Source organism: Salvia splendens, unplaced genomic scaffold (genome assembly GCF_004379255.2).
Source record: "Salvia splendens isolate huo1 unplaced genomic scaffold, SspV2 ctg63, whole genome shotgun sequence".
Classification (NCBI taxonomy): Eukaryota; Viridiplantae; Streptophyta; class Magnoliopsida; order Lamiales; family Lamiaceae; genus Salvia; species Salvia splendens.
This window is the reverse complement of record NW_024599292.1, coordinates 4,885-17,638: the sequence shown is the minus strand read 5'-3', so window position 1 is coordinate 17,638 and position 12,754 is coordinate 4,885. Positions and strand designations below refer to the sequence as shown.

Here is a 12,754-nt window from a genome sequence, read left to right as displayed (position 1 = left end):
TCGTTATTGCTTATGTTCTGTATTTTACGGTTGTTGTTAGAGTTTCTCTTCGGACTTAGAGCTAACGTGAAACCATTCTTCTGTAGTGGAGGGGTTGATGGACAACGTCGGGATTTGTTTGTGTGTTTATGCGGTGTTTTTCTTATTGTGGTTTTAATCAGCCTGTTTGTTTTTGTTTATATGTTGATTTTGTTATGAACTGCTTCTATGCTGCTACTTTATGTTCGTCATTTTTAGGGCTATAACGATTGTACCATATCAAAATACATAAATAAATTATGGCATGATATTTGAAAATAGAGTAATCAGAATATGCAAGAAAAAATAGTCAGAATTGTATTTGAAAAAATAGTTATAAAAATTGGGTCTCTAATTAGGCCCAATTTAATTTACAAAGTAGTCAGAATTATGGCCCAATTTTTTTTGCCTACACAACTTGATACTAGTATAGTACTCCCTCCGTCCCGCACTACTTGCACTTATTTCCTTTCTGGGCGTTCCAAGTTATTTGCACTCTTTCCATTTTTAGTAAAAATTTATACCTACAGCCTTAATTGTTGACTTTGTCTATCACTCATTCCTTAATCTCCGTGCCCAAAATGAAAGGTGCGAGTAGTGCGGGACAGAGGGAGTAGTATACTTGTATTTGAGAACCTTTATTTGGTTTCATTTTCATACTATAATATTGACTTTATCATTATTTATTTATTTTCAATTAATCATAATTATCTATGGTTTAACATCAACTATATATTTCATAATGTGAAAGTGCGGCTTTGCTCTTTCTTCCTTTAAAAATAGTCAAAATATGCAAGAAAAAATTGTATTTGAAATTCTGACTTGGAAAGCCTAAATCAGACGTGGATATTTCTAAAAATAAAAATAGTGATGGACTAATTATTTAATGGGACCAAATATTATGGGTCTCTAATTAGGCCCAATTTAATTTACAAAGTAGTCAGAATTATGGCCCAATTTTTTTGCCTACACAACTTGATACTAGTATAGTACTAGTTAGGGATGTCAATCGGGCCGGCCCATCGCGTTTCGGGCCGGTCCTACTCGGGTTGGGGGTCAATCGGGTGCGGGCTAATCGGGTTGTGAATTCTTTCGGGTTGTAAACGTTCAACCCTAACCCTAAAAGCTCGGGTTTCGGGCTAGCCCAGCGGGTTAATCGGTTTGCTACCGATAAGATTAACATGCGATCAATCCAATAAATAATGATGAAAATTAGTTATATTCATAAAATGTAAAATTTTTAATTAAGATAAATTTGAGATATATGGTCAAACTCAATCATAAACATGATCTAATACTAATATTTGAGATATTTCGTGAAATTTTAATGCATGTTTTAGAAATTTAAATATTTTTTAAGTGAATTTGAAGTTTTTAATTTATTTATCAATTATTATATTAATAAAAATTCAATATATAATTTGTATATTTAATATAAAATTGGAAGTTATTTTTGTAGTTATCTATATTAAAAAATTAATCAATGAAGTGTCGAATTAGAAGTAAAAAATAGAATAATAGAAATTTTATCGGGTTTTCGGGCCAGCCCATCGGGTTTTCGGGTCTAGCCCTAACGGGTCTCGGGTTAATCGGGTGCGGGCTAATCGGGTTTTAATTTTATCGGGCTAGAAATTTCCAGCCCTAACCCTATAAATTTGGCAGGCTATTCGGGCCAGCCCACGAGTTGCGGGCTACATTGACATCCCTAGTACTAGTATACTTGTATTTGAGAACCTTTATTTGGTTTCATTTTCATACTATAATATTGACTTTATCATTATTTATTTATTTTCAATTAATCATAATTATCTATGGTTTAACATCAACTATATATTTCATAATGTGAAAGTGCGGCTTTGCTCTTTCTTCCTTTAATACTTCAACTACTTCTAGTACTCTAAAATTAGTCAATTTTTAATTAGTATATCTAGTTTCGTAGATTAAGATTCATTTTCCAATTGAAATAATGTGGTTTTTATACTCAGATCATATATATCAGTCTTTAAATATTCTTATTAGTATTTAAATTCGCCCTGCATTTCATTTCATGAAATGGATATATTATTTCATTTAATCTTCATGTATAGAGACTACCTTTTGCCATCCAAACAAAGAAACATTTTTTTAAAAATATCCTAAAAAATATAACCAATATTTTCACATAGTATAGTGCAAAATTGAATTGATTAATTTGAAAAAGGCCATTAAAAATTACTCATTTCATTTCTACAAGCGTATGTATTTTTAACCGAACACCAATTCTAATGTACAATTTAGAAAATAAAAGAGATGTAAAAAGAAAATAATTAAAATATTAATAATTTTTATAAATAGAAGAATTTCTAAAATTAGCAAATACAAATTAAAAATTAAAAATGAAAGAATGTATAATCAATTTGACGAAGCCGAGTAGCGAAGAGTTCTACACAATTGCGTCTCTCTCTCTTCTAACATACACACAGTCACACACAGAAGAAAAAGCAAATCCATTTCTGCAATCGTCTCTTCAATACATGAATTGTATGCATTATTCAAGTTCTCGAGGTAGTGAATTCAGCTTGTAGAGATCTCTAAAGCTATGGGGATCTCGTTTAAGGTCTCCAAAACAGGTAGGCGATTTCGCCCGAAATCGCTGCCGTCAAATGCGGCCGTTGTACGCGCCGAAGATGACGAATTCATCGATTACCAAATTGCTGCGTCGAAGCAAAAAACTGATGCCGCTTCGCTCTCTGCTCGGAAGCTGGTGCGCTTGCTAATTTCCCCCTTTATGTTTTTCGAAATTTCGATTTGCGAATATATATATGCTGTATGAATTGTAGAATTAGCTAATTGAATCTTTTCGTGTGAGAAGAATTATCGATTGTGGTGAGTATTTGAGGCTTTTCAATTAGAACGAGCTCTACATGCGTTTCTTTTTCTTTTCCCCTAGATTTATGTGATTTGGGGTTTGTTGAATGAAATTGCATCGGGAGCTGGATAGAAATTGAGATGTTTGTTATAAAGATAAAACATGATGAATTGTGTTTTAAATTAATGAGGGAAAAAGGGAACTTTGAAGCTTATATCTCTACTTAGTTGCTAAATCGAGCTACATTTCGTAACGATTTCGATCTTTATTGGACAGGGAGAGGCCAGAGAGAACAGGGGAATCACTAAAATCGGAGGTATGTAGATATCTTCGTACGCAAGATTCTGATTTTGCTCTCATTTTCTTATAATATTTGACTTCATGGTATCGTATTAATTACTACAATTGTGCTTAACTGCTTTCTCTTCTGTCCTTGTTCGCTAGATAATGAAGTTTCATTCACTCTTAAACTTTTTCCGGATGGATATTCAATCGGGAAACCTGTTGAGGTCTGCCATTCATTATCCCTCTTAATTTTTGTATGAAAGAAATTAAGGGTCCCATGTTAAAAATGGGATTTTTTTTGTGTAATTTGTGTGTTGGTTGACTATGTTCACTATGAATCTTCAGAATGAATCTGCCAAACAGACATCCAACGATGTACCGAAGTTATTGCATCCATATGATAGAGCATCAGAGGCTCTTTTTTCGGTAGGTTTGCAATTTATATCTCCATTCTAGAGGAATTTAGCTCGTAGCATGTTTTATTCCTTATCTACAGCAGTAGGTTTTATAGTGCTATAACTTTGTGTTAATCTCAGTGAAATGGCAATCACTCTTTTCCCTACTTAACAGTACCACTTATCACGGTTTATTAACTGTTGACTTTGCTGTATGTTGATTGGCAGGTTTTGTTAACCTTCATGTCATTTTGTTTTCCAAGTTGTACATACTTTTAATGTTCGATATCAACATAAATATTTGGATCCCATGTTTTATAGAATCTCTAGTCAAATTCTTCATATTAAAATCATCAATTTTTTCTGATTATTATTTTGAAAATCTTACTTGCTTTTTTTGGTGGAAGGCAATTGAATCTGGTCGATTGCCAGGAGATATTCTGGATGACATACCATGCAAATATATTGATGGGACAATTATCTGTGAGGTAAGCTATCCAATGTCCAAAATAGAGTTGTTAGTGATAGCTTTTCTCAACTACAATTACCTTGGATGGATCCTTCTTCTCAAAATGCTTTTCAAGTGAAAACTATAAAATAAAACAAAGAAATTTATGTTATGAGGAATAGATCAGGTCCTAATTTAATTTAATTATTAACACAGGTGCGAGATTATCGGAAGTGCTTTGCTGAAGGAGTTAACGTGGCTTCTGGCGAAAGCTCACCTGCAATTAACAGAGTGTCTCTTAAAATGTCACTGGAAAATATAGTGAAGGATATTCCAGCTATTTCAGAAAATGGTTGGACATATGGTGATCTGATGGTAAGTGATCCTCTGCTGTAATTTGTGCAGCTGAAGGATAATTTTCTTACTTGGAATTATTATGTTTTTGAGTAAAGGAAGTGGAGTCTAGAATTTTGAAAGCTATACAACCACAACTTTGTCTTGATCCTTCCCCACAGCTAGACAAACTATCTGAAGATCCAGTTCAAAATAAGGTTTGTCTATTCTTTTTTCCCTTTATGGTTTTTAAGTTTCATGTTATAATTTTTGGTGTACCTCTGTGTTCAGTTAAATTTAGAACTACGCAGCATGCGAAGGGAAAGATTGAGGCAGATTTCTGAAGCGAATAACCATGGAAAGAAGGCAAGTCTTGATAGAGTTCCAGAAAGTTCTAGGCTGGGAGATGCAGGAACTTTAGTGCAGCAACCAGCCTATGAGAATACAAACAGTCAAAATAATGTTTCGAATGCTATGCTTCAACGAAGGAGCAATAGCTTTGGTCGGATGGCTCTCTTCTGCCTTCACCTATGACATCCTACCAACCAAAATATACCGGAGGCGTAAGCCCAAGAATGATGAAGGATCAGCGGACAGGAGCACTTTTGAATGCCTCTGTAGGTTCTCCTGGTGGGCAGGACATGATGATCCCATTCGCTGATAACGTTGCTGCTTCTCTTCATGGCAAGAGGGAGAATCAAGATGGACAATCATCTCCATTGACCAACAAGAAGGCTAGGCTTACACATGCAGGTCCCGAGGGAAATATACAGCATTTTGGTTCACAGATGGATTCATTACATGGGTCTGAATCTCACTGGAAGAACACATTAATACAGCAGCAGTCAATTGGAAGAGTCATGCAGTATGCTAACAATGGCATGCAAAAGTTCCCTCAGCAGGCATTTGAAGGGAGTCTAAATCAGGAAGGAGGGCAGATGCCATTCAGTGTTGGACAGCAAGGAATAAGATACAACCTGAAGGAAGAACCTGTTGAGACAGATAGATTGGATAAACCCGATGGTCGTGTGGCCATGGGAGAGAATGAATTAGCAAATATCGACTCCCAGCACTCACGGTTGCAGCAAAGGATGCCACATCAGATGATGAGATCCGGCTTCCCTCAATCTCCTTGGAACAATCTTGGACAACCTGTTGATAATAATTCTAGAAAGGAAGACCCTTTCCAGAAGAGAAAATTGGTTCAGAGTCCTCATGTTTCTGGCGGTGGCTTGCCTCAATCTCCTTTGTCGTCAAGATCTGGAGAATTTTCTAGTGGTTCTATGGGGCATCAATTTGGAGCTGTTGTAACTAGTGGGCTCGTATCATCACAAAAGGATAAAGCTGCGGTCACATCTGTTGGTGTTGGTGGCAACCCGTCTTTCACTTCAAGTGCTAATGACTCTGTGCAGAGGCATCCTCATGCACAGGCAGCTGCAAAACGCAGATCTAATTCTCTTCCTAAGACCCCTGCAATGAGTGGAGCTGGCTCTCCAGCAAGTGTTGGCAATATGAGCTTACCAATAAATGCGAGCAGCCCTCCTGTTGGGAGTCAGACATTGGGTGATCAGACCACATTGGAAAGATTCTCGAAGATAGAAATGGTAGCTATGAGGTATCTCCATCAATCAATATGCTCAAATTTTTATGGTCATTCTGATTTTAGTTTTCATGCCACCAAATTATCAAGTAGATATCATATTTACATATTCTGTTGCACTCTGGGAAATCTAGTACCATCCGGGTAAGATTCAGTGAATGACTTTTTGTGAGCATTTGTCCTACCGAGCATGAACTTAAGTCACAGCAACCATTGAACTCGATTACAGAATCCACTGTAGGAAAACAAACTTCTAATGGCTTCGTGTAATATCTGATATTTGATAATAGGTTGAATATATTCTCGAATGATGTCTTGTCTATAATTATTTGTTTTATGTTAGATATAATGATTTTTTTGCTTTCAGGTTTCAACTTAATTGCAAAAAGGGTAAGGTGGAGGAGTATCCTATCAGGAAGCCTAATGCATTTTCAGCTCAACAGCTGATGTCTCATTTCTCAAGTGATTCAAACAACGAGAATTTGAAAGATGAAACATGTCAAATGCCACTGTCAAAGTCCCTGGTTGGTGGTAGCATGAATGTTTGCAAGACCAGGATTTTGAACTTTATTCAGGCAGAGCGCATTCTTCAAGGTGAATTAACATTCTTAATATTTCTACTATAATATCGGCAAACTGAATATGGCCGATTCTGACAATTTGATCTGTCAGGTAATACCTTCCAAATGGTCCAAAAGTCCAGAACTAGGATGATCATGTCGGAGAAACCATATGATGGTGCTGTTGCAATTCATATAGGGAGATAGAGGACGCAGATTACTTGGCTGCAGAGGACTACCTTCCAACATTGCCAAATACTGTAAGCTTTTCAAGCATCAATTTACTTTGATAAACACGATGACATTTCTTGTTTCTGTAACTACTTACTCATTTTGCTTCATTGCAAAATGTTTTGCCTATGCAGCACATGGCCGATCTACTTGCAGCGCAGTATTCTTTACTGGTATGTTAGCACTTTTTAGTTAAAAAATTCAGTGATTGTGATTTAGCTCAATTTGCTGCTGATAATATATACTCGAGCAGATGACACGGGAAGGTTATCACATGGAGGATCACGTCCAACCAAAACCTGTTCGGATGAATCCTAACTCAGGGACCCAGCCCAATCCTTCGGGAATATCTCCCACTAGCGCAGCACCTGAGATGCAGCAGTTTTCTGAAGGTGTTTCCCTGCAGCAATTGAGTGATGTCGCAAAACCGAGCAACAGTGGTAATTCAACCTCATCACCGAACCTACAAGGCATGAGGGTGCTGCCTCCAGGAGGTGCTCAGGCAATTCAAATGTCCCAAGGACTTCTACCTGGGGTTTCAGTGTCTTCGAGGCCTCAGCAACCCGAACAACTGCCGCCTATGCAACAGCAACCTCAACTGCCGCAGCAGCATCCCCAGTTCCAAAGGATGCTCCCAACGAACTCGATGCAGCATCTGAATAATATAGCTCAGAATGCTAACATGCAGTTGGGGCCTCATACGACGAACAAGAATACAGCTCTCCAGTTTCAGATGATGCAACAACAGCAACAATCGCAACTTCTTCAGCCGCAGCAGCAGCAGCAGTTAGCAATGCAAAGAAAAATGATGCCTGGCCTTGGAAACGTCGGGATGGGAAATATTGGCAATAATATGATGGGGCTTGGAGTTGGAGGCTTGGGCAATGTCATGGGAATCGGTGGGGCTAGGGGTGTGAGTGGATCAGGCATTTCTGCTCCGATGGGTTCTATGTCAAACATAGGAAATATGAACCAGAACCCCATGAATCTGACTTCTGCTGCAAGTCTTACTAATGCCATTAGATCCGGGACGCTTAATCCACAGCAGCAAGCTTTCATGAAAATGAAGTTGGGAAACCAAAACAGAGCGAATTTGTTGGGAAACCCGCAGTCGAGTATTGGAGGCATACCTGGCGCTAGACAGATGCATCCAGGATCAAATCTTTCCATGCTCAGCCCTGCTGCTCTTAACCGGGCCAATATGAATCAGATGCAACGTACAGCTATGGGTCCACCGAAGGTACCAGGAATGAATCCTTACATGAACCAGCAGCAACAACAGCAACACCAGCTTCAGCAGCAGCAGCAGCAGCTACACTTACAGCAACAACAACAGCAGCAGCAACTACAGATGCAGCAGCAGCAGCAACAACAGCAGCAGATGCAGCAACAGCTGCAACAACAGCAACTACAGCAGCAGCCGCAGCCACAGCAGCAAGAAACAACGTCACCATTGCAAGCTGTTGTTTCGCCTCCACCAGTCGGATCACCTTCAAGCGTGGGGATTCCCCACCAAATGACTCAGCAACAGCAACAGCAACAGCAACAGCAGGCCAGTCCCCAGCAAATGAGCCAGAGAACTCCGATGAGCCCACAGCTCAGTTCTGGGGCCATTCATCCGATGGGTGCTGGTAATCCAGAAGCCTGTCCTGCCAGTCCTCAGTTGAGCTCACAGACCATGGGCTCAGTCGGTAGCATCGCAAACTCTCCAATGGAGCTACAGGGTGTCAACAAAAGTAACTCTGTAAATAATGTATAGTGCTGACGAGGCTGTGACAACCGGGTAAGACGCATACCAAATGAGATGTCGAAACTGAACCCCGAGGAGCATTACTGATTGATTGTGTGGCTGTTCACCGAATAAAACGTAGAAGGAAGAAGCCCTTTTCAGTGGGGGAATACATAATTCCATTCCTCTTCAATGATGAATGTTGTAACTGATACATAGTAATAACATGTGTTGTAAAGCTAGGAGATGTCATATTGTCACATGTTGGATTAAGCTTATTTTGTTTATTCGGTTTTGTCACTTTTATGTAACGTATACTAGGATGATTTATGCATTGCTATTTATAGAAGATTCCTCAATGCTCAAAACATATATAAAGTGCAGTAACTGTTAGCCTTTAGCCTTTATAAAATGAGCAAAGGTCAAAACTGGTTCTAAACATATGCCCATTTTATAATTTTAGTTTTATATTTATCTTTTGAATTTTTGCATCCTGAACATTTCAACTCGGATCACAATTGGTCCTACACTAACAATTCCGTCAATTTTTAAACGGTTTTAACCCGATTTTGATGGTTTTAACAGTCCATTCGGGTTAAAACAGTTTAAAAATTGATGGAATTGTTAGTGTAGGACCAATTGTGATCCGAGTTGAAATGTTCAGGATGCAAAAAATTCAAAAGATAAAGTATAGGACCAAAATCGTAAAATGAGCATATGTTTAGGACCAGTTTTGACCTTTAGTCTTATAAAATCAGAGCCATATATGTTCTTGAATAGGCTGAAAAGTTTGGTTGTTTTCATTTTATTAAAAATTGAAAAGTGGTGTTAGTATTTGTAAATAATACTCCATCCGTCCCTAATAATTTGTCAACATTGACTCGACACGAATTCTAAGAAATGTAATAGAAAGTGAGTTGAAAAAGTTAGTAGTACGTGAGTCCTACTTTTATATATTGGTTTTATAATAAAATGTGAGTGAGAATTAGTTAGTGGAATATGATGTTCACTATAAAAAACGGTAAAAGTGAAAGGTAACAAATTTAAAGGGACATACGAAAATGAAATTAAGTGACAAATTTCAGGGACGGAGGAGTAACTAATTAGAAACTAAAATCGGATAAAGTGTGTATCTTTTTAGCATTTAAACCTTCAAAAATTGGCAGATTGCTAAGAAAAACATAACAAAAATAAAAGAAACTATTATATGCTGGTCTTCTTTGGTTAGGTCGAAACGGTAATAAAGTCGGAAATGGTAATAAATCATAATTAAAAGTTTCTTCTTTGAAATGAATAAATCATAATTAAATATAGTAAAATAAAAAGTTTGTTTTGCATAGTACTATTAGAATTCAAAAAATCCTAATTTTATTCCATCTCCATCCATCTCCACTATATAATGATGTCACTCAAAACACCTTCCCTCGTCACATTGCGCAATCCCCATTTTTAATTGTTGTTGGCAGCTGAAACCAGCTACTGGCCTCTGCAATTCTCTGTCCTAATTTGTGAAAGAGGTCAGCTGATTTTCATTTCTTCTTCTTTTTCTTGTGAAGTGTCTGCAACTGATATATGGCAATGCATGCGGAAATCAAAATGTTGCTTGGATAGTAAAGACTGCTTCAGGATTTGTTTTTTTGTGGATATTTGAGAGCTTCTAATTTCTAAGCAGGTGAACTTGAGAGTGATGGAATGGAAATTAAGGTTTTTTTTTCTTTGTGATGCATTTTTTGAGTTTGCAGAAACCTAATTTAGCTCCGTTCGGTTTAGCGTTTACTTATTAACCTATTCTTGAACGATTTCGATTGCTTCTCTATGCAGTGAAAAAGTTTGTTTATGTTTTGGGCATTTAGTCTGTTTGGATGTTCTGATTTGTGAGGAGATTGCCTGATGTTTTTGGATGATTCTGTCTTAAACAACTCTTGTTCTTGATTTTCTTGTTACTTGTAAATTTCAGAATTAAGGGGTTTCTTGGTTTCAAGTTGGGCAAATAGAGTGTTAGATACCTTATGTTTTGGTAGAGATTCACTTTGAGTATAGATATGTTTCATTCTGTTTATGCAATTTGGAGTTCATATCAATGTGCATTTCTCCATTTATTCTTTACTTCTTTTTTTGGATTTTAGATTTGTATGTTTTGCTTCAATAGTTGTGTATACGTCTCGTTTTTTCGTCTTGTCTTGGTCGTTTACTGTTGGATTTGTGGATGGGGAGATGAGCTTATACTTTGCTAGTTTGAAGTCTTTAATAGGTTCGTTTTCGAAGCCGTTGAAGAAACGATGTTAGCTGTCAATATCCGCCCGATTAGTTCCCCTTTACCAGCAGTTCTTGAAAATTCTAGTAGTTTTGCTCTTTCAAGGCAAAACGCAGCGCCTTTGGCTAAATTCAAGCCCAGCCGTATAAGCACAAGCCTCAGATCGTCTTTACAGTCGATTGTAGCTCCAGAAGTTGATCAAGACTTTACTTCTGCTCAAACTCGAGTGAAGATTTTATCCGAGGCATTGCCCTTTATCCAGAAATTCCGTGGCAAGACCATTGTTGTTAAGTATGGAGGAGCAGCGATGAAATCCGAGGCCCTGCAGGCATCTGTGATTGCTGATGTCGTGCTTCTTTCCTGTGTTGGCCTCCGTATCGTATTTGTCCATGGAGGGGGCCCGAGATCAACCAGTGGCTCGGAAAACTAAACATCGAGCCAAATTTCCTCAACGGGCTCCGTGTCACCGATGCATCGACCATGGAGATTGTGTCGATGGTGTTAGTTGGTAAAGTGAACAAGCAGCTCGTCGCGCTGATCAACAAAGCTGGCGGGACCGCGGTCGGGTTATCGGGAATCGATGGCCGGCTCTTGACGGCTAAGCCTCTCCGAACGCCTCGCAGCTCGGTTTCGTTGGCGACATCGCGAGTGTCGATCCCACGATAATCCGGCCGCTCATTGACAACAATCACCTCCCCGTGATCGCCTCAGTGGCTGCTGATGCAACGGGACAGGCCTACAACATCAACGCGGACACGGCGGCGGGTGAGCTGGCGGCGGCGCTGGGGGCGGAGAAGCTGATATTGCTGACGGACGTGGCCGGGATACTGGAGGACCGGAACGACCCGGAGAGTCTGGTGAGGGAGATCGACATCAAGGGAGTGAAGAAGATGATTGAAGAGGGGACGATAGCTGGTGGAATGATCCCGAAGGTCAACTGCTGCGTGAGGTCACTGGCGCAAGGTGTTCGGACGACGAGCATCATCGACGGGAGGCTGAAGCATTCGCTGCTCCTTGAGATTCTCACTGATGAAGGCGCTGGGACGATGATCACTGGATAAGTATTGCTGGTAAACTTAATGTAATGCTTTATGGCTTATGTCAGTTTTTTATTTCATATTTGGAAATGGATTTTGTTGGAGAATTTCTCATGCTTTTGCATCCTTATCATATGCATAACTGTTTCTAAGTTTCTATTTCAACAAAAAGATAGAATCAAATTACAGGTGACAAAACGTGAATTTGAATTCTTTCACTAGTTTGAAGCTTAATCATGAAAATATACTTAAAATGACACCAAAGTATCGAAATTCTTCTGCTGCTTTTTCATGACCTTGCTGGTGAATTCATGACTCCCTACTGCGTTCGGATTCTGAATATAGTATAAAAGTGAGCTTCTTGCTGCTGTGTTTATCAGCTCGTCTAGCTTTCTTTCTCGTGTTCTTGTTTCGATCATTTCTTGCAGCCCTGATGGTACCAGTGAAGCGAATCACATGAACAGAACCAGAGACTAAGAACATGATAATCTCTGTCTATGATGTTCAAATCTGATCTGTGTTTGTTTAACTAGAGAGGTGTACTTACCTCGTCGACCTCTGCATTTTTCGCTTTTCCTCCTGTTGTATGCTCGTGAACGAGCAGCGCGCATTTCTAACAAAATTCTTCCTTTCTCCTTCATCATCGTATTCTATCACGATCTACAGGAAGTGAACGAAGAAATCAAGAAAGAAACCATATTAGTCCAAAATGTACAGCTATTTATCTTTTTAATTGTATACCAAAGACCATATCAAGATTTTTATGTCATTCATATCCTTAAGATCCCAGAACTTCGACTCCTCTTTGTGTCATGAATAACTCATCAAGTGAAAATGATATAATCAAAATCCAAACCTATATACACTATTTAAAAAACCACAATAAAGGCTTCAATTCAATTCAAGCATCATAAGTCTTAACTTGATAGATTTGTGTTTAATTTCAAGTTTGGTTCTGACATTATCATGTGCAGATATGATTAAAGTAACTCTAATCCACAATTATATGCTAAGTA

The 12,754-nt window shown here is 38.5% G+C and overlaps 1 protein-coding gene and 1 pseudogene across 1 annotated transcript; both read left to right on the top strand.

Moving 5' to 3' along the window:
* The first annotated feature begins 2,428 nt into the window (after positions 1–2,428).
* Positions 2,429–8,801, top strand: LOC121790811 (protein PHYTOCHROME-DEPENDENT LATE-FLOWERING-like). The gene is given in 14 exon segments (XM_042188924.1): positions 2,429–2,761; positions 3,143–3,182; positions 3,311–3,375; positions 3,497–3,577; positions 3,954–4,034; positions 4,211–4,369; positions 4,447–4,545; positions 4,619–4,826; positions 4,829–5,942; positions 6,295–6,521; positions 6,600–6,677; positions 6,680–6,747; positions 6,853–6,891; positions 6,972–8,801. Coding segments are annotated over 14 exon segments (3,930 nt in total). The 5' UTR covers positions 2,429–2,596; the 3' UTR covers positions 8,478–8,801.
* A 1,170-nt stretch (positions 8,802–9,971) lies between these two features.
* LOC121790812 lies at positions 9,972–11,845 on the top strand (annotated as a pseudogene).
* Positions 11,846–12,754: the final 909 nt, after the last annotated feature.